Source organism: Malaclemys terrapin, chromosome 18 (genome assembly GCF_027887155.1).
Source record: "Malaclemys terrapin pileata isolate rMalTer1 chromosome 18, rMalTer1.hap1, whole genome shotgun sequence".
Lineage (NCBI taxonomy): Eukaryota > Metazoa > Chordata > Testudines > Emydidae > Malaclemys > Malaclemys terrapin.
Genome location: NC_071522.1, coordinates 1,328,361 through 1,352,977, shown reverse-complemented (window position 1 = coordinate 1,352,977; position 24,617 = coordinate 1,328,361). Strand labels below are relative to the sequence as shown.

The 24,617-nt window shown below is 62.9% G+C and overlaps 3 protein-coding genes across 10 annotated transcripts; 2 read left to right on the top strand and 1 right to left on the bottom strand.

Annotated features, from left to right (window-relative positions):
• On the top strand, nucleotides 1-10,233 carry VTN (vitronectin). The gene is made up of 9 exons (XM_054008373.1): nucleotides 1-96; nucleotides 4,700-4,848; nucleotides 5,567-5,686; nucleotides 6,157-6,453; nucleotides 6,878-7,017; nucleotides 7,539-7,695; nucleotides 8,404-8,556; nucleotides 9,327-9,611; nucleotides 10,033-10,233. Exons 2-9 carry the CDS (start codon nucleotides 4,788-4,790, stop codon nucleotides 10,128-10,130), a joined length of 1,311 nt encoding a protein of 436 aa, XP_053864348.1. The 5' UTR covers nucleotides 1-96; nucleotides 4,700-4,787; the 3' UTR covers nucleotides 10,131-10,233.
• Nucleotides 10,234-10,322: 89 nt separating this feature from the next.
• On the bottom strand, nucleotides 10,323-19,946 carry KIF12 (kinesin family member 12). 7 transcript variants are annotated; one of them, XM_054008363.1, is made up of 17 exons: nucleotides 19,226-19,945; nucleotides 18,609-18,674; nucleotides 18,427-18,505; nucleotides 18,219-18,340; nucleotides 17,365-17,440; nucleotides 16,776-16,910; nucleotides 16,435-16,570; nucleotides 15,850-15,941; nucleotides 15,378-15,519; nucleotides 15,099-15,217; nucleotides 14,747-14,851; nucleotides 14,205-14,340; nucleotides 13,875-14,004; nucleotides 11,954-12,086; nucleotides 11,358-11,494; nucleotides 10,935-11,089; nucleotides 10,323-10,542 (listed from the first exon to the last, which is right to left on the bottom strand). In XM_054008363.1, exons 1-17 carry the CDS (start codon nucleotides 19,570-19,572, stop codon nucleotides 10,448-10,450), a joined length of 2,205 nt encoding a protein of 734 aa, XP_053864338.1. In that variant the 5' UTR covers nucleotides 19,573-19,945; the 3' UTR covers nucleotides 10,323-10,447. The 7 variants fall into 7 exon arrangements, with proteins under 7 accessions (XP_053864338.1, XP_053864335.1, XP_053864337.1 ...); XM_054008360.1 differs by having other exon boundaries at nucleotides 11,358-11,500; nucleotides 19,226-19,944; XM_054008362.1 differs by having other exon boundaries at nucleotides 10,323-10,536; nucleotides 11,358-11,500; nucleotides 19,226-19,944.
• SEBOX (SEBOX homeobox) lies at nucleotides 18,700-23,578 on the top strand. 2 transcript variants are annotated; one of them, XM_054008376.1, is made up of 3 exons: nucleotides 18,700-18,821; nucleotides 21,922-22,109; nucleotides 22,252-23,573. In XM_054008376.1, the coding sequence occupies exons 1-3, from the start codon at nucleotides 18,800-18,802 to the stop codon at nucleotides 22,687-22,689; spliced, it is 648 nt and encodes a 215-aa protein (XP_053864351.1). In that variant the 5' UTR covers nucleotides 18,700-18,799; the 3' UTR covers nucleotides 22,690-23,573. The 2 variants fall into 2 exon arrangements, with proteins under 2 accessions (XP_053864351.1, XP_053864350.1); XM_054008375.1 differs by lacking the exon at nucleotides 18,700-18,821 and having other exon boundaries at nucleotides 21,610-22,109; nucleotides 22,252-23,578.
• Nucleotides 23,579-24,617: the final 1,039 nt, after the last annotated feature.

Below are 24,617 nucleotides of genomic sequence, written 5' to 3'. Positions count from 1 at the left end.
AGGAAAGGGCTGTTATCTTGTACCAGGGGACAGTAACCAACGGGATCTGACTGGCCCAGGCCTCCAGGAGACGCTGAGTGCAGAGCCTGCAAAGCCGTAAGGAGTTTCCTAGCCCATGATTTCTACCCAGTGCTAGCAAGAGTTCATTTAGCTAGGAGTCCACAGAGCAAAGGGGCTACCCACCGTAGTGAGCCTCCCTCGGTGCGCCCGCGTGTCCCTGGGGGTGGATAGCTGGTGTGTGCACGTGTCGCTGGGGGGTGGTAGTTGGTGTGTGCGCGTGTCCCTGGGGGGTGGGTAGCTGGTGTGTGCGCGTGTTGCTGGGGGGTGGTAGTTGGTGTGTGCGCGTGTCCCTGGGGGTGGATAGCTGGTGTGTGCGTGTGTCCCGGGGGGGGAGGGTAGCTGGTGTGGGCCCATGTGTCTCTGGGGGGGTGGTAGCTGGTGTGCCAGCATGTCCCTGGGGGGGTGGTAGCTGGTGTGCGAACGTGTCCCTGGGGGTGGTAGTTGGTGTGTGTGTGCGTGTCGCTGGGGGGTGGTAGTTGGTGTGTGAACCTGTCCCTGGGGGTGGTAGTTGGTGTGTGTGCGCGTGTCACTGGGAGGTGGTAGTTGGTGTGTGTGTGTGTCCCTGGGGGTGGTAGCTGGTGTGGGACCGTGTGTCCCTGGGGGGTGGTAGCTGGTGTGTGTGTGTGTGTGTGTCCCTGGGGGGGGAGGTAGGTGGTGTATGCGCGTGTCCCTGGGGGTGGTAGCTGGTGTGTGTGTGTCCCGGGGTGGTGGGGGTATGTGGTGTGTGCACGTGTCCCTGGGGGTGGTAGCTGGTGTGGGACCGTGTGTCCCTGGGGGGTGGTAGCTGGTGCATGAGACTCCCTAGGGGATGGTGTTTGCGTGTGTCCCCGTCCACAGGGGCTCGCTAGTCAGTTAAATTATGAACCTTTTGCTTTTCCATCCCTCTTGCTTTCCCCGCCAAGCCCAGAATTCTTGTTTTCTTTCTTGTGGGGTTGTGACAGCAGCAGGCTGGGGCTCTGGATGTGACCTCAGCTTCCACCTACACCCAACGCACTCTGCAGCTGGGAGAGGACCTAGATCAGAGCCTTAGTCTGGCCAGTTACTCTTGGCTCTACGCTGCCTGACAGGCAGGTCTCCGGGCTGCCCCCTGCCCCTGTCCTCGCTGAGCAGCTCCTGTGTGCAGGGCATTTCATCAGCTCTCCCTGATCAGGGTGACGGGCCCTGCAGCCCGAAAGAGGAGAGAGCCCACTTAGCTGAGTGCAGTCGATTGCCTGTGTCAGTGTCCAGGCAGCAGGACCCTCCTGTGGGGCTCCCCTACCCTGGACGATGGGGGGGCAGCTGCAGAGATCAGGATGCCTCGTGCCTTTGCTTAGATCCCTGCTGCGGGTTCCACTTGCATTACCCTGGGTGGCTGGAGAGGCTCCCGTTTGCTTTGCTCAGGAAATGGGCATCGCTGACTGGCTCTGCCCACGCAACTCGGGGGCCAGGCTCGCCAGGAGAGGCACAGGCTAGACCTCTCCTTGCAACAATGTACCAACTTTCAGTCCGGCTCATCTACCCAACGGGGAGACGCTGACTCAGAGAATCACGGACATGTTGGGCTGGAAGGAACCTCGAGTCCAGCCCCCTGCGCTGAGGCAGGACAAGTAACCCTAGACCAGCCCTGACCCGAGTTTGTCCAGCCTGCTCTTAGATGCCACACCCTCCCTTGGAAATGCTCAACTCCCCTTAGAGTCCGAGAGTTTTGCTAATATCTAAGCTGCAGATTAAGCTGGTTACTTCTTGTTCTACCTGCAGTGGACACAGAGAACGATCGATCACAGCCCTCTTTATATCTGCCCTGAACATATGAAAGACTGTCATCAGGGCCCCCCTCCATCGTCTTTTCTCAAGACTAAAGTGCCCTGTTTTTTTTACCTTCCCTTGGGTCAGGTTTTCTAACCCTTTTCTCATGTTTATCATATCCGTTTTAAACCATGTGAATGTATAGGAAGATAATTAGGCGTTTATCACTAAACTAAAAGATAACTGGCAAACCCTGTCCATACCGGCCTGCCTTTCACTGCCTTTCCCACTGCCCTGGCCCTGGGGCCTTGCTAACCCTATTTGTCTGGGGGAGAAAGCCTTCAGCAAGCCCTGATGACTGCGTTCCTAGTGCAGGATGGGAGGCTGAGGCAGATCTGAGAGCTCCCAGGTAACCTTGTCTCTGTCTCCCAGCCTACAGAAGAGTGATAAGGCTGACAACCGGGACTCCTGCGAGGGCAGAGAGCAGCGCACACAGACCAGTCCCCAGTCTCTCCAATCCCAGCAGCTCTGTCACTAAGTGTGCAGTGTCTCTCTGCTGTAGCGATGTGAGATGCCCCACAGCGGGCAGAGCAGCTGGGCCCTGCTTTGCAATGGGACGCTGCCCCATGCTCTGGCTGGGCCTTGGCAGCGTGTACAGGCTGAGCCCAGGTGGAGCCTGGACCCTTGCTCCTTGCCCCCGATGGCAGGGAGTTATCAGGAGCCAGGAGGAAGAGCCGAATTCGTGTTAATTAGTAACAAGAGGATCTGATGAAAGGAGAATTCTGGGAGCAGAATACACAGAGCAATGAACTGGAGAGCACAGAGAAAGTGAGCAAAGGGCCCAGACTCTGCACGATGCAGCCAGGCTGGTCGCTGGCCCCTGGCTTCAGCCCCCCACCACTCTGGAATGCCGGGTGGTTTGGTCACTTGCCCTGCAGCTGCTGATTCATAGGGAAATAGCTTCACTCAGATCCTAAAGCGCAGCCATCACGGCATGTCTTGGGGGCGCGTCGACATCGCTCGCCCCAGGCGCTCACAGATCCTGAGTCAGGCCCAACCAATCATGAGATTGGCTCAAAAATCCCAAACACTGGGTTCTGGCCATTTGCTCTCTGAGCCTTTGGGGGTCAGTAGGATCAGAAGAGGCTAAAATAGGCAAAGAACAAGTTAAAAATTATTTAGACAAGTTAGATGACATCAAGGCACCAAGGCCTGATGAAATGCCTCCTAGAATACTCAAGGAGATATCTGAGACATTAGCAATTATCTTTGAAAAGTCATGGAAGACGGGAGAGAGTCCAGAAGATTGGAAAAGGGCAAATATAGTACCAACCTATAAAAAGGGAAATAAGGACAACCCAGGGAATTACAGACAAGTCAGCTTAATTTCTGTACGCAGAAAGATAATGGAGCAAATAATTAAGCAATCAATTTGCAAACATCTAGAAAATGATAAGGTGATAAGTAACAGTCAGCGTGGATTTGTCAAAAAAGAAATCACGTCAAACCAACCTGATAGCTTTCTTTGACAGGGTAACAAGCCTTGTAGATGGGGGAAGCAGTAGACGTGGTATATCTTGACTTTAGTAAAGCTTTTGATACTGTCTCACATGACTGCCTGGGAAGGAGTACTGCGGAAAGGGATCTGGGGGTTATAGTGGATCACAAGCTAAATATGAGTCAACAGTGTAACGCTGTTGCAAAAAAAGCAAACATCATTCTGGGATGTATTAGCAGGAGTGTTGTAAGCAAGACACGAGGAGTAATTTTTCTGCTCTACTCCATGCTGATTAGGCCTCAACTGGAGTATTGTGTCCAGTTCTGGGCACCACATTTCAGGAAAGATGTGGACAAAGTGGAGAAAGTCCAGAGAAGAGCAACAAAAATGATGAAAGGTCTAGAAAACATGACCTGTGAGGGAAGATTGAAAAAAATGGGTTTGTTTAGTCTGGAGAAGAGACGACTGAGAGAGGACATGAGAACAGTTTTTCAAGTATGTAAAAGGTTGTTACAAGGAGGAGGGAGAAAAATTGTTCTTCTTAACCTCTGAGGACAGGACAAGACGCAATGGGCTTAAATGTAGCAAGGGAGATTTTGGTTGGACATTAGGAAAAACTTCCCAACTGTCAGAATGGTTAAGCACTGGAATAAATTGCCTAGGGAGGTGGTGGAATCTCCATTGTTGGGAATTTTAAAGAGCAGGTTAGACAAACACCTGTCAGGGATGGTCTAGATACTACCTCGGCCTGCCTTGAGTGCAGGGGACTGGACTAGATGACCTCTCGAGGTCCCTTCCAGTCCTATGGGTTTATGATTTTCAAACTTTTCGCTGCAAAAGTGAGGGCTAGAAAGTTACTGGCTATAAAATGGAAGCTGAGATTCACACATAACCTTCGCCACAGGAGCTGGGTTTTAATATTGTCAGGCACACACGTGACTCGCGAGTTGGTAACATTTCTTGGAACCTCGAACAGTGTTTTAACTCCCCTCTCCTGTGGGCTGGACTTGGTCTTGGTTGTTGGGTTTAGAGTGACACACAGATCAGACTGGATGGTCTGGTGGCCCTTTCTGGCCTTAAACTATGACTGTCTGAAAAGGCCTCTCATCGCCTGCCCAGCTGGTTCCAAGGAGAGACTCACTAGCCAGCTCCTTATTGTGGGGCTGCCGCGGTGTTTGGAAAAGACTCCCCGGCCCACGCCAGCCAGCGGGTTTCAAACCTGGCTCTAGCTGCCTTCAGCTTGGTGCACACAGGTTTTGTTTAGCCCTGCTATAGAGTCAGCCCCCAGAGCAGGGTCCCAGCAGATACTGCCTGTGCAAAGGCCTTCAGCACCCTTCCAGGCCTGCGTGGGGGGAGTCATTCACCTCCTGCTCGTTTGTTTTTTTGACCTTCTGACTGTTTGTTTTCTCCCTGCAGAGGGGCAGGCTAAGCAAACAGTGAGTTCCTGGGACGGGAGGCTGCAGCCCTGCCTCAGTCTGCCTGAGCAGTCCAGGAGCCACGCGCCATGAGGCTGCTGGTCCCAGCTCTGATGCTGGGTTTGCTCTGCGGAGCTTTTGCAGCTGAAGGTAAGTCTCTGCTCTCCCCTGGGCTGGGCTCCCTGCTGGACCGTCCAGTTCCACGTGTTCCCTAGCTCCCGCTTCCAGCTAGCCTTTGAGAGAGGGTCTGTTGGGCTCCTGGGGGCTGGGGCTACTGAGGCCTCCAGCCGGCCAAGGAGCCCAGGAGAAAGCAGCATCTGAGTTGGGGTTCTGGCCGGGGTCGCCAGGCAGGATCTTGAAAGGAGCAGCCAGGCGCTGCTGACCTCTCCCCACAGGCAGATCTCCATTCACGGCACTAGTCACACACCCCACAGCCAGACACCCTCAGCTTCAGCACGTCCTGGGGCTTGGGGAGAAGCGCAGCAGGGAGGGGTGGGGACAAGGCACTAGTGAAATCCTGCTGCAGTGCGCAGGGCTGGCCTGCTACAGAAATGCAGCTGCCTGGGTGGCGGGACTGACAATAGCTGTGACCTGTCTAGGGTGACCAGATGTCCTGATTTTATAGGGACAGTCCCAATTTTACGGTCTTTTTCTTCTATAGACTCCTATTCTCCCTCCCCCAGCCCACCCTCTGTCCCGATTTTTCACACTTGCTATCTGGTCACCCTAGTCCTGTTTGCACCAGCAGCCAGCCAGCGCTAGCAGGTGGGGCTGGTGTGGGGAGTCGCTGGCTGCCCCAGGGCCGTGGCTCATTCCCTGGGGGTGGCTTTGCTGCGGTTACTTCCCGGCTGGCGGTTGGCTGTTTCAGAGTCGTGTGTGGGCCGTTGCGAGGATGGTTTCCATGCCCAGAGGAAGTGCCAGTGTGACGCCCTCTGTGTGTACTACCAGAGCTGCTGCAGTGACTACGCGATGGCCTGCAAGTCGAAAGGTACCTGCCCCTCTGGAGCCCCCCAGGCCCTTTCCCCTCGCCAGGGAGCAGTCACAAGCAAGGCCTGGGCTCCCTGCGGTTGCCATTGGCTGGCTGGTAGCAGGAAGGGCGCCCCAGATTTGCGTGTGGCGATATGCCTGGGTCAGTGAGTGCCCAGCCAGCATGGCCCCTTTCCACAGCTGCTGTAGTCAGTGGGACGTTCCATTAGGCGGCAGGCTGATGCTAAGCCCCCTTCACTGAGGGGCCCTTGTGATTTCCAAGGCGCAAGGAGTCTGGGGGGCTAGAGACTGATTCAGGGGATGGGGAGTGTAGGAGGGACCCTTCTTCCCACGCTGAATGGGAACGTTCTTCTGGCAGCACGTCACCTCTGGCCCGGCCACTCAGAGCCCCAGCAGTCAGGGTTGTAGCATCCCCTGGGCTCCCGGCTGCTGACTGGATCATGCCGAGTCTCTTTCTTGCCCTATGCACAGTGACCCGCGGGGACATGTTTGCGTTCCCCGAGGATGACTACATGGACTACAGCACCAATGCTACGTTGGGTGAAACCACAGAGACCCTCGACACAGGCACTGACCCCCCAACCACATCTCCAGACCCAGTCACTGCTGCCACTGTTGATTCGGTCACAGTGCCAGGCAGTGGGGTCCCCCTGCTGGTTCCCAGTGGGCCGGAAGAGGTGGAGCCGGAGGAGGTGGAGGAGCTGTGCAGCGGGAAGCCCTTTGATGCATTCACGGACCTGAAGAACGGTTCTCTCTATGCATTCCGAGGTACTGGCGGGCGAGTGCTGCCCGCAGGCACTGGGCGAGGGCTGCATAGGCTTCCCCCTCCGGGGCACTGACTCACTTCCATCTCAGGTCACTCCCATCAGCCAGATGCGTGGCAGAGGAAGGTGGGTCTCAGCCCAGTTCCCAGAGATGTCCATGCCATCAAACCCACTGGCTGGGCCCTTGACAGCCTGGACTGACGGGCCTTGGAGCCTGAGTCCCCCACACAGGCAGATGCCATGCCGGCAGGGCAGAGCCCTGGGTCGCTTGCGTTGCCATGGCTGTCCTGGGCCTGGTGAGGGGCTCCGGCTTGGTGCAGAGCCTCCCTGCAGATTGCCAGCCTTTCACACTGTGCACACTCGGGGCAGGAAACAAGGCAGTGGGGGGAGCTGCCCCCCTCACGGCTCCTGTCTCCCTTCTCTCTCAGGGAAATACGTCTATGAACTGGACGAGAAGAGCGTGAGGCCCGGCTACCCCAAGCTCATCCGCGATGTCTGGGGCATCGAGGGGCCCGTCGATGCCGCCTTCACACGCATTAACTGTCAGGGCAAGACCTACATTTTCCAGGTGGGGCCGCGGGCAGGGTTGGCTAAAGTCCTGCTTGTGCTGCTGCTGCATGGCCTGACTCGTGAGCACCAGTCACACCACCGGGCCCCCCAGCCAGCCGCTGCCGGCTCCTTTGGCTGCCCCACTGACGAGCTGCGAGGCCTCGTCCCCCTGGCCTGGGCCCCTTTGCAGAAGGGCGGCAGGGGGCAGAGCTGACAGGCCAGGCACACAGCTGATGGCCCCGGTCAAAGGTGGGACAGTGACCAGAGTTTGGCAAGAGCCCGTGGGCATGCACCAGGCAGCCCCATTGGTGTGCAGGGCGTGGCCAGGCCAGTGTCCGGCATGGCAACAGGGTGAGCGCAATGGGGGCGGACACTTCACTGCAGGGAATTTACATCGCTCAGGGCTGTGGGTTCATGGCCCAGAGTCTTTGTGGCTCTTGAATCCTGTTCCCCAGGGAGGGACATGCTGCCTGGGCCCATGGCAGGCTCTGCCCAGCAGCAGTGCCCCCAGCTGACCCTGCCTTGTGCCTGTCTCCCAAGGGCAGTCAGTACTGGCGCTTCAACGAGGGTGCCCTGGACCCCGGCTACCCCCGCAATATCTCAGATGGCTTCCAGGACATCCCTGATGACATCGACGCAGCCTTCGCCCTCCCCGCGCACAGCTACCATGGCCAGGAGAGAGTCTATTTCTTTAAAGGTAAATGAGCTGCTCTCACAGCTGGCCCAACTACCCCTCCTAGCTGTGTCCCCCGACAGTGCCACTGGGCATGGTCCCCACACACGGGCAGTGCCCTCCGCTGGTGGTGAGCCTCAGCTCACTGCAGCCCGTTGCCCACTGGCCCTGCTGTTCTCCGCAGCCCTGCTATCCGGCAGCGCTGGGCCGTCCCTGCCTGGCTGCTCAGCCCGAGGGCACAGGGCACACGGGGCCCAGCAGCTGCAGGGCCCTCGCCTGCGTACCAGGCGGTGGGTGAAGTTGGCACTGCCAGCTCCAGGCACTCAGAACTCAGGAGAGTGGCTAGAAATGATGAGGGTTTTCGACACTAATAAACGTGGTTTCGCCCATAGCTGCAGGGTGTCTGGGCTGCTCACTGCACTCGGTCATGGAGCCCAGTTGGATTGTATTGAAAGAAAAACCAGGCGTCTTGCTGCTCACCTGCCTCCAGGGCCTGGGCTGTTACTAGCGTGCCAAGAGGTGTAACAAAACAATCAGCGCTGGCTACGCTATGAAGGCTGCAGAGCCCCTGGCCACTGAGTGGAGCTGCCTTGTACTGCCAGCCAGTCCCAGTGCTGGGGGATGCCCTGCCCTGCTCCGGCCAGCAGGGCGAGGACCCTGTGCCTTGGGCCCCAGCCCCGTCCAGCAGGATGGCATCGCTCCAGCCTGACAGGCTCCATGTCTCGTTTCCAGACAAGCATTACTGGGCATACGACTTTGCCAACCAGCCCAGCCAGCAGGACTGTGAGATGTCCTCCCCATCGCTGGTGTTTGATCACTACGCGCTCATGCAGGGCGACAGCTGGGAGGACCTCTTCCAACTGCTCTTTGGGGGCACCCCGTACAGTAAGTGGGGAGGAACGGCCCAGGTTATGGGCCCGGGCAGAGCAGGTCACTGAAGCCAGAGGGCTGGGGGCAGGGGGAACCAGAGGCCATGGGACGCACCCCTAGCATGTGTGAGCTGCTAGGGGCTTTGGAGTCGGGGCCATGCAGAGAGGAAGTGACCAGGTTGGGAGGTCAGGTGCTAACCAGGACAGGCAGGTTGAGGGCCCCTGATCCGGCTCTGGAGTATGTTAGACCCTAGTGCTCCTCAGTGGGACCAGCTCCACCCAACACAGTGATAGCACAGAGCGCATCCCCACATGCTGCATCCCCCCCAGCCCCAAAACACCTGCATCCCACAACCCATGTCCCCAGGCTGCACCCCGCACCCGCTGCTCCCCCCGTACAGGCGACAGACCAGGACAGAGTCAGGTACCAGGTCCTCTCTGTTTTAACTGGAGCCAACACTGTGGGGCTGTGCAAGGTGAAGAGAAAGTTGGGCAGGAGGGGAACGGCATGGGAAACAAGGCTAGGCTCCAGGACCTCTTGCGGCAGGCTGGGTCCCGCCCTCATGTCTCTCCTCCCAGCCTGCTCTTTGCCCTGTCACGGGGATTGGGGCGGCTCTGCTCCCCCCGCCAGCTCCTTTCCTTCCCTGTTCTGGAGGCCCTGGGGACCCCACTCCCTGACGCTGCCTGTGGCAAGGCTGGGTGAGCCTCTGCCTGCAGCTGGGGCACCAACCCCGGACAGTGATGCTGCCAGCCAGTCCTCATGCCCACGCTGTGCTGTTCTGCCAGCTGGGGCCAGTGGACCGCGGTACATCAGCAGAGACTGGAGGGGGCTGCCGAGACCCCTAGATGCTGCCATGGCCGGCAGGATCTACGTCTCCTCAAAGGCTAGCAGCTGGTCTCGAAGGAGGAAATCCCGCCGGCACCGCAAGAAGTACAGGAGCCGGCGGCCGGCAGCTCACACTTTCTGGGACTGGCTCCAGGATGAATCCGATTCCTCGGACACGGACCCTGACTGGCTGCCCGGGGGCTCCCAGTGCCAGCCCATCCAGAGCGTCTACTTCTTCGTGGCAGGTGGGTCCCAGCGCCATCAGCTCTCCCCAGCTGCTCTCACAGCTGGCCTGACCTAGCCCTCCACCCCCAGCAGGGCTGGGCTTCAGCTTTGCCATGCGGCCCCATCCGCCCCCTTATGGCCACCCTTTCCCAGGGCCCGGCCGTTCTGCTCGGCCTGACTGTGAGCGATGGGGCTGACTTGTGGAGAGGCGCCTCATGGCGGGGAGGAGAGCCGGGGCAGGCTGGGCCTGGACACGGGAATCAGGCTGCCTTGGCGGGGCCTGGACTCTGGCCAAAGCCTTGAGCAGGGTTGTCCCTATGTTTGGTGGGAGGCGAGGGGAGGCCAGCAAGGCCAGTTCAGCTCCTGCTGCTCTGAGCTGGGGTTGAGGGTGGGGTGAGCGGAGCCCTGGGGGACTGACCATGACACCCTTCTCTCCCACAGACAAGTACTATCGCCTCAACCTGCGCAGCAAGCGCGTGGACTTCGCGCGCCCTCGCTACCCTCGCCCCATCGCTCAGTACTGGCTGGGCTGCCCATGAGCGGGACCGGGGAGCCCCCAAGGGGATGGGCTGCTGCCGTCCCACCATATCCACAGCAGCTGGGTCTTTCGCTAAAGCCAAATAAACAGGGAGCTCAGTGTCAGCCCTGGGCCGTGTCTGTCTGGGGCAGCGGGAGCTTCATGGGCAGGGCTGTGCAGGCCACACCCCGGCAAGGCCCCACCTGTCTCCCCAGAGCCTGCAGGGGACTAGGCCCTGTGTCCTGGCCATGCACCGGGACATGGGGCGCTCCACCACGGCACGGCACTGAGAGGGTTAATAGATCACTTGGTCCCTTGGTGTGGGGCACATGCTCAGAGTCAGTCCCGGGCGTCCCGCAGGCTGTAGGATTGGAGCTGCTCCTGCAGCGAGTCCAGCACCTCCTCCAGCCGCAGCTCAGGGTCAGCGCCTGCTGCTGGCCGCAAGGGACAGGAGCAATTAGTGCCAGCCCCACCCTGGGCCCCACCCTCCTCCCCTCTAGCTGCAAGGGGGTGTCAGGGAACCAGAGCTGGGGGAAGGGTCCCGATTCTGGGATGGGCCCCAAAGCTAAGGAGCTCCCGCTCCCCCCCACTGATTCAGCTCCATGAAGACACGACTTCCAGGGAGCCTCTGCCCCACATCTCCCTTAGTCTCTCTTGTGCAAAGCATGCTGGGAAAGGCTTCTCCCATCCCAGGCTCTCAGTATCTGCCCAGTCGAGGCCCCCCCCGCCCAGGGAGCCAGGGACACCCCAGTTCTGACCCCTCCAGCCTGCGTGGGCGGAGCTCCAATAGGGAAACCTCGGCAGCTGCTGCTCCGTCACGGCTTACCTTGGCGCCCTGTGCTGCTGCCTGGCTGCCCTGGCAGGGGAGGGGCTGACGGCGCGACCTGCCCCTCCAGGCCGGGGGGAGGCTCAGGGCCCTGCTGCTGGGTGTCTCTCAGGAGCAGACACGAGCCAACGGAGCTCTTCCTTCGGCCCAGGCTCCTGCAGCGCAAGCAAGGGCTGGGCTGAGTACTGGGGCCAGGGCTGGTGGCCCAGAGGAGCACAGGAGGCCACTAACCTGCCAGAGGCTGCATGTGCAGTGAGCCTGGGGCCCACATCAAATCTGGCCATGGCTGCCCCACCCCACTGCCTGCCCCCCGTCCCTGGGTCACCTTCTGATGTGCCCTGAGCCCTGGCCTGGGGGCCTGTGCTCCTGCCTGCACAGCCCCACGGCCAGACTCACTCCTGGCCCCAGGCTGGTGACTCTCACCTTTTCCCATGGAGTAACCAGGGGGCCACAGGGCGCTGCTGGCTCTGGGGCCAGGGCTGAGCCGGGTCCTCCCATGGGCTGCCCTGGCTGGCCCCCTGGAACCTGGAACCACTCTGGGCAGTGAGCACCTCCCATGGCTGCAGCTGGAAGGACAAGCAGAGCCCTTAGGCTGAAAGCTTCCACTTCCTGTTCCCAGCCAGCCTGGCAGGGGATGGCCCATGCCTGGGAGCGCTGGCAGGGCAGCGGCAGGCATGGACAGGAGGCAGTATCTGCAAGAGGAAGAGAGCACGGGAGGGGACGTGGTGCAGGCGTCCAGCCGTGTGTGCTGGGGCTTAGCTCCATGCATGGCGGGGGGCGCCAGGACCAGGGCGGAAGCTGGAGCAAGTGTCCCGCTGGAAGGGAGACGGGCGTCCAGGCTCCATGGCTCATCCGTTCTCTGCCCTTTGTGCTGAGCTGAGCCCCACAGGAGCGGCTTTCAGCCAGATTCGAACCAGCCCAGACGCTGGGGCAGCAGCTCCCCTGGGGCGTCACAGCCGGCAGGACACATCAGGGGCCAGGGCCTCGGGCGCCAAGTCAGACAGGAAGAGGAGACTCACGTGGCCACACTGGGCTGCGCTGGGGGCAGGGTGGGCGCAGGGCAGGGCCTGGATGCTGCAGGAGCTGGGGGCAGCTTCGGGGGAACGTCGGGCCTGGCCCCAGCTGCTGAGGGCTGGGAGGGACTCTAGGTGCCTGGAACATAAATGAGATGAGTGGGAGTGGGGCAGCCCCAGGCATCCCAACATGCCATCCCAGCCACGGTGCCCGGCGAGGCAAGAGCCAGCAGCCCCACAGTTTGTGGGGGAGACCTGGCAAGGTGGGACTCAGGCAGGGGAAGTCACCACAGTGACAGGCAGGTCAGTCACCCAGCCAGCAGCTCCAGGGGCTGGAGGGGGCCTGCAGTTGGCTGAAATGCTCCCCGGAGCAGGAATTCCTGCAACACCCGTCTGAGGGGCTCCCCGAGCTTGACTGTTCTGCCAGGCCTGCGCCTGCCCCAGCTCCAGGGACCGTGGCCCACAAGTAACCCAAGACTGGCCTGAAGGACGGGCCTGGGCTCTGCCATGTCCAGCAGAGAGCCCCCTCCCTCACGCCACACACCCAGTGCATGCCTAGTGTCCCCCTGCACGCCCAGCACTCCCCCACACACACCCAGCGCCCCCCGCATGCCCAGCACCCCCCACGCCCAGCACCCCCCCACGCCCACCACCCCCACACACACACCCAGCACCCCCCGCATGCCCAGCACCCCCCAACACACACCCAGCGCCCCCGCACGCCCAGCACCCCCCCACATACCCAGCATGCATCGAGCATCCCCCGCATGCTGAGTGCCCCCCCGTGCACCCAGCGTGCACCACGCGTCCCCTGCATGCCCAGCGCCCCCCGTACGTGCCGAGTGCCCCTCACGGGGCCGGCCCCCCAAAGCCAGCACTGAGAGTCCAGACCCTCCCCCCCTAGTTCTTCAGGTGACTTGGAAATGCCTCCCCAGCGCGCACACAGCTCAGGGCCTGGCTATTGAGGGGTTCCCTCACCTTGCGGAGCAGCTGTCACCCACCCACGGGGGGTCTCAGGCACTGCCTGCATTGCCCCTCCCCCTGCCCCTTTATCTCGTCAGCTCCTGCACCAGTGCACGTTGCCCTTCCCTGGCAGGGGCTTGGCTGCTCGTCAGCGGGATCGGTTCCCTCCTTGGCCAAGTAGGACAATAGGAAGGGGAGAGCGCGGTGAGCTGTGGACGCTGAGCCCCACCCCAGCCATCCATCTAGACTCTAGCAGAGCCCCCCTGCCGTGTGCCTGCCCCGTGCCAGGCCGGACTCGGCGCATGGACGGAGCCCAGCGCTGCCCTGCTCACCACGCCCTCTGGGTAGTGTGCTGGGGCACGCTGGGCGTGAGGGGCCAGGAGGAGCAAGATCTGGCTCAGTCACCCAGCCCAGCAGTGCTGACCTTTTGGGGGTCCAGGCCCAGCTAAGCTGCGCCCCCCTCCCCGGTCGGGTGACTGAGCTGGGGCAGCCTGCAGGCTGCTGGGGAAGGGTTGGCGGTGGTTCTTGAGTTGCAGAGAGCCAGGCATGGCAGGGGGAGGCAGGCAGAGCCTGGGTGGGTGTTGTGGAGCTGCTGGAGAGCCCAGCCGCCTGGCCTGAGGGTGAGCCCCTGGGCTTGAGACCTGGTCGGAGGAGCGGCATTTGCCTGGGAGAGTGGGGCTGGGGTGCCCCTTCCCTGAGCCCAGCCGGGGTGGGCCTCGCTGCCTGGGAGAGTCACGCTGCCGTGGGTAGCAGCTGGTTTGAGGTGGCTGGGGAACACACAGTACAGCCCTGCCCACCTTGTGTGTAGGGGGCATTGCTTTGCCAGTGACCTCTGTCCTAGGTACCAGGCCATGCCCGGGGCTCGCCCACACATCCGGGCTCTAGGGAGGTGCAGGGTCGGCCCCCCCGCCAGGAGTTGAGTCTCCCAGGGGTCAGCCCAGGAGGGGGAACGTCCTGTTGCTACCTGTGCTGCTCGTTCTCCAGCACAAACTCCTGCAGGAGGCCACAGAGGCTGCGCCTGGCCGAGCCGGGTGCTCTCCTCGGGGCCCCTCTCTGCCCAGGGGCATGGCTCTCTCCCTGGCACTCGGGCAGCTCTGCAAGGAAAAGGAGATGGGTGACAACTGGAGCCCAGCCGCTGCACCTGCACTCGGGCCAGGGCCTGGGGGTGGCAGGTCCCATACTTCTCTGATGCACAAGCCCACGGTGCCCCTCTGCAGGCTCCCCACTCCTGTCCCCCAGGGCGGCCCTGGATCCCTTTAACCCCCAGCTCTGCCCCGTCCCCAGCTGCACGCACGTGTGGGGGCTGTGTGGGCGGCTGTGCCCTCGCCCAGTATCCTGGGCAGCTGCAGCTGCTGGCGCAGGGAGAGGTTTTCCTCCTGCAGGGCCTGGATTTCTTGCTCCAAACTTCGCAGCAGCTTCTCCCGGGACACCTGGCAAATCAAAGGCACAAGGCTTAGAGGGGAGGGGGCCCCACAGCTCAGGGAGACGGCCCTGGCCACAAGGGGCCCTGCCCTGGGATGCAGCGAACTCAGCTGTTTGGATGTGAAGGCCAAGAGTATAACTGGGTTCAAAAAAGAAAAGATGAGTTCCTGGAGGCTAGGCCCATCGACAGCTGTTCGCCAGGCTGGGCAGGGACACAGCCCCACGCTGTGGGGGTCCCTAAACCGCCAACTGCCAGAAGCTGAGACTGGACGCCAGGGGCTGGATCACTATAATTGCCCCGGTCTGTTCATTCCCTCCGAAGCACCTGGCACTGGCCGCTGTCAGAGACAGGACACTGGGTTCCAGGTCTGACCCCATGTGACCATCCTTGTGTTCAGAACCCTCTGGCCTTACCCTGTGTGCCACAGGCTTGGTGGTGATCTTCTTGGCCCTGCTGGCAAAGCGCAGCGTGCGCAGTGTCTCCGGGAGGCAGCGCGAGGAGGGGGAGATGCAGGCGACCTGCTGGACAAGGGACAAGGCTGAGGAGCAGCTCCCAGTGGGGCCGTCATCAGAGAGGGCTCTGGCGAGTCTCTCCCCACGGCCCCAGGCTAGCCGGCTCAGGCACTGGAATCCCAGACTCCAGCCTTGCAATGTGATTTTGACAGGTCACTTCCCCTGCTCCCGTCCCAGCGCTGCACCTGTGGGGCTGCAGCTCCAGGCCCGCATCCAGCCCTTCCCCGGGTGCAGAGGGGAGCCAGGCTCCTACCATGAGCGTGATCCCGGATCCGCCCAGGGACTCCGCCAGCAGCCGGGTGAGCTTGCTGTCCCTGTACGGGATGTGACTCCGCCTCCGTCTGGGGTCCACCAGCAGAGAGATGCAGTGCCCTGTGGGGAGGACAGGCTGTCACACTTGCCTTGGCGCTCAGGTGGCGCTGCTCCAGGCGATGAGCACACAGAAAAGCCGCAAGGCCCAGCCGAGCCTGCAGCCAGCTGGGGGAGCATGCAAGCCTGGCCCCTCCCTCTGGCGCGGCTGCAGGGGCCTTACCCAGAGCCAGGAGACTGCGGTTGATGTTGCTGGCCTCCACTAAGCGCTCCCCAGCCGAGCCGGTGTCCTTCACCCTCTCACTGCCAGCCAGGTCCACGAAGCAGAGCACGCCTTTCTGGCAGGAGCTGGGGTCTGGGCTCACCTGTGGGGAAGGGGAGGGACCGTAGCTCACAGGTGTCCTGCTCCATGGGCCTTCAGGAACACTCCCAGCCAGGCAGCCTGCCCTGCACAGCTGGGGTCTCCAGTGCAGGCCCTAGCGAGCCCAGTGAAGGGAGAAGCACCAGGCTGGCTAAGACGGGCGTCAGCCCAGAGCAGCCCCTGGAGGGTGAGCAGGGCAGTAGCAAATCAAAGCCATTCAGGCCAGTGCCCCTCGGACCCTCCCCCAAGCTGCCAATGCAGCTGGGCCCCTGGGAGCAGGATGGGCTATGCCATGACCCCTGAGGCCCCACGTGCTGGGACACGAGTGACTCACAGCCTTGCGGTGGATGCGGATGGTCAGCAGGGCGTGGCTGCGACTCGAGTGCCCATTCAGTGCATGCGCGGCGCTCCGCCGCCTTCGGGTGCCTGGGAGCGGGAGGCGCAGGCAGGTCAGAGCCAGGCAAAAAGGTTAAACAGCCCCTGACCCCCTGGCGCTGGGCCTCACCCTCCTGCAGAACCTGCGCTCCCAGGGTCCTGAGCTCGTTACGGGGCAGGGGGCCTCTGCAGCTCCAGGAACGGAGATGGAGCCTCTTCCCTCAGTGGCTGGGTCTAGGCCAGCACAGGCTGTTCCCATCTGGCTGCTGCCTGTGCCCCCAGGCCGCCAGTCCTGCCTTGGGAAACAGCTGGTGACCTAGGCCAGAGCGATGCCCTGGTGCAGGCGGAAGGCTCGTGGGAGGAGCAGCTCCCCACCACTAGGCTCAGCAAAAGGGAATTCACTCCCCATCTGGCCACCAGGGGGCCCCTTCTGCACTGGGCTCATTGCCCATGGGCTGCAGAGCCCTGGGGTCTCCACTCACCGGGGGTCCTGCCTGTGCCCCTCCCCAGTGCCCTGCAAGGCTGGAGACGCCCTGTGCGGTACCTTCCTGCAGCAGGTCCATGATGGCCTCCAGGCTCCCAAACTCCACAGTGAGCAGGTTCTCGATGTAGAAGCCCCTGGTTTTGCTCCATCGCACGGGCAGGGGCCTGGGCGATCCTGGGCTCAGCAGGTCTCTCACCTGGACAGAGGGGAGGCACCGGGGCAGGTGGGAATGGAGCCCAGAAAGCCAGAAGGACGCGGGTGAGCGGGAAGGGCTGTAGCAGAGAGGTAATGGGGGGCAGGGCAGGGTAATGTTTGGTGCCCATCAGCCAGCCCTGGGCATGGGCTGGGGGCATGAGGTGCTGCAGCTCTTTGTCCTGGCAGGGTGGTGGGGGTGGCCCTACCTGCTCATTGTGTATCTCCACGTACGAGGCACTGAGCACGAGGCCGGGTCTGTAGTGCTGCGTCTGCTCCAGGAGACACACAAAGGCCCTTTGCATCAACCCCCCGAGGTAGGGAGTCGCTGGCTGGCCCTCGCTCTGCAGAGAGAGGAAAAGTCTCGGAAAGCCAATGGCAGAGTGCCCTGAGCTTCCACCCCCTGCAGCAGGAAACTGAGAACCACCCCCAGCCAGCGCCCTGCCCCCCACAGCACCCCCTGCTGGGAGAGGCTGGGGCTGGGGTAACTGGGAGCTCCCCCCCACAGCCAGCACCCTGCCCTGCTCCCCACAGCGCCCCCTGCTGGGGGAGGCCGGGGCTGGGGTAACTGGGAGCTTCCCCTCACAGCCAGCGCCCCGCTCCCCACAGCGCCCCCTGCTGGGGGAGGCTGGGGCTGGGGTAACTGGGAGCTCCCCCCCACAGCCAGCACCCTGCCCTGCTCCCCACAGCGCCCCCTGCTGGGGGAAGCCGGGGCTCGTGATCCGGGAGGCGCAGTGAGGCGCTGGTTGGGGTATGGGCTCAGCACGGTGCAGGTTGCCCCCGAGGAGGGTCTCTCACCTGGGCTAAGGGCCCCATTAACGTGTAGGTCTTTCCAGAGCCTGTTTGTCCAAAGGCAAAGGCGGTGCAGGAGAACCTGGGGAGGGGGCAGAAGAGCCGCTGAGCACCTGCCCCCTTCCTTGGCGGGTGCAGGGCGCCCTCTCGTGGCGGAGCCAGGTAATGCAGACGTGCCCTGTGGTAGGAACGGCTGGTGGCCCGTGACCCAGCGGTTCTGCACTGGCACAAGATGGTGCCTGAGAGCGCGGAGGTGAAGGGGCGCACGGCTGGGGGCACGCGCTGGTGTGAGGAGGGTGTTGCTGGGGAGGGAGTGGGTGGGTGCTGCTGGATGCTTGTGCCTGGGGGTGAGTCTGTAGAGGCGTGTGTAGGTAGAAAGCTGCAGATGGCTGCTGGGAAGGAGGCCACAGTGGGGGGGAGCAGGCAGGGGGAGCGCGTGCATGGCTGGCTGGGGGCTATGGGGGGCGGGAGCGCGTGCATGGCTGGCTGGGGGCTATGGGGGGCAGGTGGAGGGGGAGCGCGTGCATGGCTGGCTGGGGGCTATGGGGGGCAGGTGGAGGGGGAGCGCGTGCATGGCTGGCTGGGGGCTATGGGGGGCAGGTGGAGGGGGAGCGCGTGCATGGCTGGCTGGGGGCTATGGGGGGCAGGTGGAGGGGGAGCGCGTGCATGGCTGGCTGGGGGCTATGGGGGGCAGGTGGAGCGGGAGCGCGTGCATGGCTGGCTGGGGGCTATGGGGGGCAGGTGGAGGGGGAGCGCGTGCATGGCTGGCTGGGAGTTGCGGGTGGGATGGGAGTGGGTGGAGGGGGAGGGAATGCGGGGAGGGGGAGCACACTCTCCACTCAGGGTTGTCTCCGCCTCACCCATTCGCTGCCAGCTCTATGAGTCGCTTCATCCCGCTGCCTTCAAACACCCCTTCCTGGGACGTGCCTGCATCGAACACTGCACCTAACCTGAAGGCCGCCTCCTGCCCGGCCGTCTTCACCTGGCACGGGGAGAAAAGAGCTGGCTCAGGATCAGGCCCACTCAGGCCGGCGCCCAGCTGTGGCCTCTCCAGCGTGGGGCACTCACGTAGACGGTGTTGTCCCCGAGGCAGTGCACCACACGCTGGTCCCCTCTGCGGCGCTCCGGGCAGGTCAGGGGCCGAACCCTAGCCAAAGGGAAAGGCATCAGTCACCATGCGGGCACCCTCCTGCTCCCAGGTGCCCGGCCCTAAACCTGGCACCATCAGCCGCCCGTCCCTGCCCCCTCACCTGAGCACCACCCGGAGACGTGTTTCCTTCCTGTCCGTGGGATCCTCCTGGTCGCCTGCTGGGCTCCTGGAAAACAAGCCGTGTGGGGAGCAGGGACTCTGGCAGCCCCGAGAGCCGCCCCTGGGGGAGCCGGCCGGGGCCTGTCTCACTGGGCCATGCAGCCGCATTGGCGCTTCCCAAGCTGAGCCCTGATGTGCCAGACCAGCTGCTCAGGTATGCAGTTAACCCTTCCACCGCCAGAGGGAACGGAACCCTTGCACCTGGTGTGAAGGAATAGGAGACTCCAGGGCCCCCCTAGGCTGAAGGGACCTGTGGTCCTTTCCCCCTGCCGGGACTGGGTGCCCTGAGCACCCTTAGTCCCTCGGTGGCCCCAGAGAGATGGCATGGCCTCCCCACTAGCTCCTGCGACTCTCGGGCTTACTGCGCAGCTAGATGTCGTGCCTTGGCCTCCTGCCCCTGCTCCAGCTCCGGCTCCGGCTCCATCCCACAGCTCTCTGCGGGGTGAAATCGGCAGCTCTTCGGCTGCCCAACCGCCCCCTTCTCCAGCCAGAACCACCCCCGACCAGCCTAGAGCTGCCCAAGCAAAACAAGCGCCAGCTCTCCGGTTAAATATTCACCTGCTCCAGCTTCGGGAGCTAGCCCCTCCCCCAGACTTCTCCCCTGGCTCGGAAAGTGGCCAGCTGCAGGGGAGGCTCCCCGAGGAGGGGCCAGAGCGAGAAGGGGGCCAGAGTTTGGGTCCACCTGCCGCTGGAAGCTGGCCAAAGCCAGCCCCTTTCAGAGGTACCCAGTGAGAAGAGGGGAATGACCCCAGCCAGCTCCGAGCCCCGCTCAGCAGGGAGAGGCGAGTGGCTGCAGTTGGAGCAGTGGCTGCGGGAACCTCGCTGAGCGGGTGACCAGGCCTGGAGGAAACGCAACGCAGGGACCTGGCACAGGGCAGCCGCCAGGCGAGCAGCAGGGGCACCATGTGTCAGCCAGGAAGGGCCACGACTCGCTGGACCCTCCGTGCCATGAGGGGCCCTGCACACGGCACATGGGCAGCGCTGCGTCCTGTCTGCCGCAGAGAGGCCAGTATCCTCCCCCCACAAATGAGAGGAAGAGGCCTGAAACCCTGCGCCCCCCCCCCCCTGCACTTCCACCGGGAGCCTTGGCCCCATTGACCCCTTCCCCCCCTGCTCCTCTGCCTGCTTGGTTCATTCACACTGAATCCACCTTCCAGCCCCCTCTGTCCCCGAGCCAGGAACTGACCAGGGCACAGAAGGAGCTGGCCATCCCCGGGCTACACTTCCACCACGCGTGTGACCAGGGCAGCACGAGCCAATCGGCACTGCAAACGGAGACCAGCACAATTAGAGGCTGAGTCCCATCCGCGCCCCTCCTCCCCCCAGGGGCGGCAGTTAGTGCTGGTGTTTCGTTCAGTCCCAATTCACAGGGCCCTGGGGGAGGCTACTCCAGTGTCACACTCTGGTGCTAGCCATGGATGGCACACAGGGGCCTGCTCCCTCCAGCTGGCAGGCTGGCAAGAGGAGCACTTGCTAGTTATCACTCAATTCCCCAAACAGTCCAGCAGCTGCAGGTCACGTGGCCCCTTGTAAGGCCAAGGCAGTTCCATGCTGAACCGTGCAGGTGCAGACGGGCCTACGCCGTTCAGGACAGCCAACCCACTGCTGACACCATCACGCCACAGAGGAGCCTGCGGGCAGCTGCGCACAGCCTCTCAGCCTCCAGGCATTAATAGAGGATGTGCTGGCGCCAATGGCCATTTGCCAGGCTGGGAGGTTGACAGCCACTTCCCCAGGGCACCCTGCCCTGTGTGCTGCCAGATTGGGTAGGATTTCCCACAGAGAAGCCTGGAATGCGAGTGCGGAGGGGGCAGGCCTGGAGCATGGCCCTGGGCAGACGCTGACGGGTGGCCCATAGGGAAAGGGGACAGGGGAATATCCTGTGTGGGGAACTGGGGCCAGCCCTGCCAGCACCCAGCAAGGAACTAGATGGGACCTGGCGGGCGCCAGCAAGAAACCGGTGAGGAACCGACCCAAAGGGACGTCCCAGAGCAAAGGGAGGCTCACAATCAGGGTTTGGGTTGGTCCTCAGCATTCGGCATGTGGCCCCACAACCAAAGCTGCTCTGCCTGGGGCCACATATTGCTGTGAGACTCCCTCCCGGCTGGGTCACAGCTTAGCCTTTAAACTCCAAACCTGGAACCTGCCCCAGGTCTCAACGGGGAAGGCGGAGCCCCGGTTAGTTACCCCTGGGCTCGGGGGACGGGAGGCGGTGCTGCTCAGTGCCTGGGCCCTCCCTTCCTTAGCAACTGGGCCAGCTCCTGGGCCCCCCTTGTCATCCTTCCAGCACACGGGCAGGGCCTGGCCTCCCACCCCGCTGGAGGAAGGGCTGGGAGACAGCAGTGGGCAAGGGGCGCAGCCCAGGGCATGGGACCTGGCTAAAGCAGCCCAACCTAGGGAGCCCAAAACAGCCCTGTCCCTGGGGGTGGAGAGAGACGGCGGTGGGCTGGGCTCGCTGGGGCACGTGGCTGGCCTGGGGCGCTGGGCTGGTCCCGGCCGGGCTGACTGGGAATGGGGCGCTGGGATGGGTTAGCGGGTCTCGGGTGGGAATGGGGCGCTGGGATGCGTTAGCGGGTCTCGGATGGGAATGGGGCGCTGGGATGGGTTAGCGGGTCTCGGGTGGGAATGGGGCGCTGGGATGCGTTAGCGGGTCTCGAATGGGAATGGGGCGCTGGGATGGGTTAGCGGGGCTGGGTAGGGATGGGGCTGGGATGGGTTAGCGGGGCTCGGATGGGAATGGGGCGCTGGGATGGGTTAGCGGGCCTGGGTAGGGATGGGGCTGGGATGGGCCGGGATGGGATCCCCCGACGGGCGCGGCGGGGGGGGGGGGGGGAGAGGCAGCCCGCGGCTGTCAGACGCTGCGGGATCAAAGCCGGCTCGCGCCCGCCCTGGGCGGTCCCAGACCCCTGGGAGCTGCTGGCCGGGGCGGGGGAGCGGAGCGGGGGATAAAAGGCCCCGGGAGGCGCCGGGCGGCCGCGCTGAGCCGCAGCCGCGGGACTGGACGGGGCGCAGGGACCCAGGCAAGAGAATGAGCCGGGCTGGCCCCGCACCCGGCCCGCGCCTCTTCTTCCCCGACGGAGACTCCGGCCGCTGCCCGCCGCCCGCCCGGGGCGCCCCCCTGGCCCGCCGGCCCAAGCCCCAAGCAGGTCGGTGTCCAGAGCAGAGAGCACCGGGGACGGGGCAGCCTGGGGCCGGGGGAGGCTCGCGGGGGCCGGGGCTGGGGGCTGAGCTCTGCCCGTCTCCCCTGCCCGCAGGGAGCCGCCCGAAGCCGGAGCGGGGCGCGGGGGGCTGCCCGGCGGGGCCCAGGAGGAGGAAGCGAACCACGTTCAGCCGGGGGCAGCTGTGCGAGCTGGAGCGGGTGTTCGCCGCGCTGCCCTACCCCGACATCGGCACCCGCGAGCGCCTGGCCGAGCTCACCCACCTGCCCGAGGCCAAGATCCAGGTGAGGCGAGGCGGGGCGGGCTGGCCGCGGGGCGGGGGAGCCCCTGGTGCCCCGTCGTATCCCGCGGGCCGGGACGTCGTGGGGCGCCAGCGGGGGTCTGCGGCCGGGGCCGGGGAGTCCCTCACGGCCCTTCTCTCCCCAGGTCTGGTTCCAGAACCGCCGCGCCCGGAGGATCAAGAGCAGGAAGCCGGAGCAGCCGAGCTGCCGGAGGGCTCTGGCCAGTAAATCGCCCCCCTCCTGCCCCCCACCGCCCCAGGGACAAGGGGCCAGAAGCCAACAGGTGCCCGAGCTCCGCCTGCCCGGCAGCTCCCCGCAGCAGTGCCTGGGCCAAGCGCTGCCGGGCCTGGTCTCTGCCTTCCAGGGGCAGCTCCTGTGGGAGGACAGCTGCCAGCCCCCCTGCAGCCAGGCGGGAGCCCAGTGGCCTGTGGCTGACCCCGGCCAGGCGGGGCCGCAGGGAGCGGACCCCACGGCCGGTGAGGGGCTCTCCTATTGGGATGTGTTCCCTGCGCAGACATCCCTCGGCTACATCTCCGACCTCATCTATAACGCGGCCATCATCACCAACCTGGGCGATCCCTAGGCCTGGCCCCGGCCAAGGCGGGGGCCGCAGTTGTTGCTGGGGGGCAGCCGTCAGGCCTGGCGCCTAGAGCTCCCCTGGAGCAGCTGGCCCCAGGCACTGCTGGGCTCTGTGCTGGGCAAGACATCCGGACCTGCGGTGCCAGATGGAAACAGCTGCCCATGGACATGGGGGCAAACCCAGCTAACGGGGCCAGGCTGCCAACTGGAAACAGCCCTTAGCTGTGTCAGCTCCCCTCCGCCAGGCTCCCAACCCCCACTCCATCTAACCACTAGCCTGCAGGGCAGCTGGGCGCGGGGGGCTCTGGGCTGCCACAGGACACGGAGGACTAAGTGTCTGAGCCCCTGCAGTGGTACTTGGCTGAATTCATCTGGAGGGAGGCTCTGCTCGCAGGGCGTGCAGCGGGGTGACCTCTGCATCTTGCCTTTCTTGGGTGCGCGCTGCAAAGCAATTCCATCCCAATCATAACTGTGGGGCCGCGCCCCCTCCCCAGCTTAGCGCTGTAATTTTCATTAGAGGGGAAGTATTATTGCAGTGACTCCTTAAGATCTTTGCAATACCATCCAATATCCTAAATGCAGGTCTGTGCCGCGGGCTGGCAGCGCGGGGCTGGAGCCCGGTCCTGCATATCACAATCAGCAGTAATACCAACTAATCTCTCAAAAAATACCTTAATCTCAGGCTGTATTTGCAAATGATTGTGGCCGGGCCCCGCCACGGACTTTATCTACATTACCTAATCCCGGCGCTATGTAACATTTCCAGGTTACAAAATAGATTTGCACATATCAGAAATATTAAAGCGTGTTTTTAGAAGGAGCTTAGCAGCCATCAGAACATTAATCAACATTGTTAGCTCCTGGCCCACTGCCCACTGCTAGCCCCTCCCTGGCCAAGCTGGGCCACCGGGAGCTGCAGCGGAGGGGGGGGCTCCCAGCTCTGGGGAGACGGTGTCAAGGCTCAGGCCTGCCCCAGTGCGGCAGGTGCTGGTTCCCCCGATCAGCAGTACATCCAGCCTGCTGTGTGCGGAGCGGCCTGCAGGGCAGGGTTCCCTTCCAGCCCCACCGCTGTAGCCCTGGCAGCAGTAGAACTTGTGCCCGGGAGCCCCCTTCTCTTTGCCTGCCAGTGACTGCAGAGGGGAGCATGGGAATCTCTCTGACCCCCTGTATCTTTGCTGCCCGCGATAGCTGCAGGGCCCTGCTGTGTCTGGTCCCTGGGCACAGGGGCAGCTGTTTCTGCCAGCCCTCCCCATGGCTGCTGGCCTGCTCGGTGGCTGGGATTCTGGCACAGGTTTTCAGCAGCTGGGTCCAGGCCTGAAAATTATCTACCCCAAACCCATCCCCCAGAGGGAGGCTGCGGCCCGGTTAGAAAGGCGATGCAGAGGGGAATGTGGCACAGCCAGCTCTCCCCCCCCCCCCATAGGTTTGGAGGGCTGGGCCCGTGTGACAGTTGAATTGCTAAGCCCCAAAGACAAGTCTTTTAAAGCCATGAATCGGGCCCCCAAAGTCACAAAATCCTGACAGTTGTCAAAATAAGGGAGGTGGGAGGGGTGTCTTTGCTGTTGGGTTTATGAGTCTTTGGGGAGCACTTGGGTCACATTTTCAAGCTTTGCACCCATGAGGACTAGACACTCCACTTAGCTTTGTTTTAAATGAAAGCCGAGATTCTCCCTAATCACTGGATTCCAGGAGCTGGGGCCCTTATGCGGAACATCCAATATTGCAGCCGCTCTGCCAGACAACAGTAGTTGTGTCTCTCCCGCAGCAGTGGGTGGCATCACTGGTCTCTGGTGCAAAGCAGGGAGCTGTATTTCTTACTGGGCTCAAGATGTTTGTGGTGCTGGGGGGACACAGAACCCTGGACTCACAGCTTGGCAGCACAGGGCTAGGTCCTGCACTGTTGAAGTTGATGGGAATGACCCTGTGCCCTAA

Excerpts from the sequence above, each read along its gene's own strand:
- VTN (XM_054008373.1), top strand. The coding sequence starts at position 4,788 with ATGAGGCTGCTGGTCCCAGCTCTGATGCTGGGTTTGCTCTGCGGAGCT. Across the intron at positions 7,696-8,403 it reads GAGAGTCTATTTCTTTAAAG|ACAAGCATTACTGGGCATAC; the intron begins GTAAATGAGCTG and ends TCTCGTTTCCAG. Across the intron at positions 9,612-10,032 it reads CGTCTACTTCTTCGTGGCAG|ACAAGTACTATCGCCTCAAC; the intron begins GTGGGTCCCAGC and ends TCTCTCCCACAG.
- KIF12 (XM_054008360.1), bottom strand. The coding sequence starts at position 19,572 with ATGGTGCCCCTGCTGCTCGCCTGGCGGCTGCCCTGTGCCAGGTCCCTG. Across the intron at positions 18,341-18,426 it reads TCGGGGACAACACCGTCTAC|GTGAAGACGGCCGGGCAGGA; the intron begins GTGAGTGCCCCA and ends TCCCCGTGCCAG. Across the intron at positions 15,520-15,849 it reads TCCGCATCCACCGCAAGGCT|GTGAGCCCAGACCCCAGCTC; the intron begins GTGAGTCACTCG and ends CCTTCCCCACAG.
- SEBOX (XM_054008375.1), top strand. The coding sequence starts at position 21,696 with ATGAGCCGGGCTGGCCCCGCACCCGGCCCGCGCCTCTTCTTCCCCGAC. Across the intron at positions 22,110-22,251 it reads TGCCCGAGGCCAAGATCCAG|GTCTGGTTCCAGAACCGCCG; the intron begins GTGAGGCGAGGC and ends TTCTCTCCCCAG.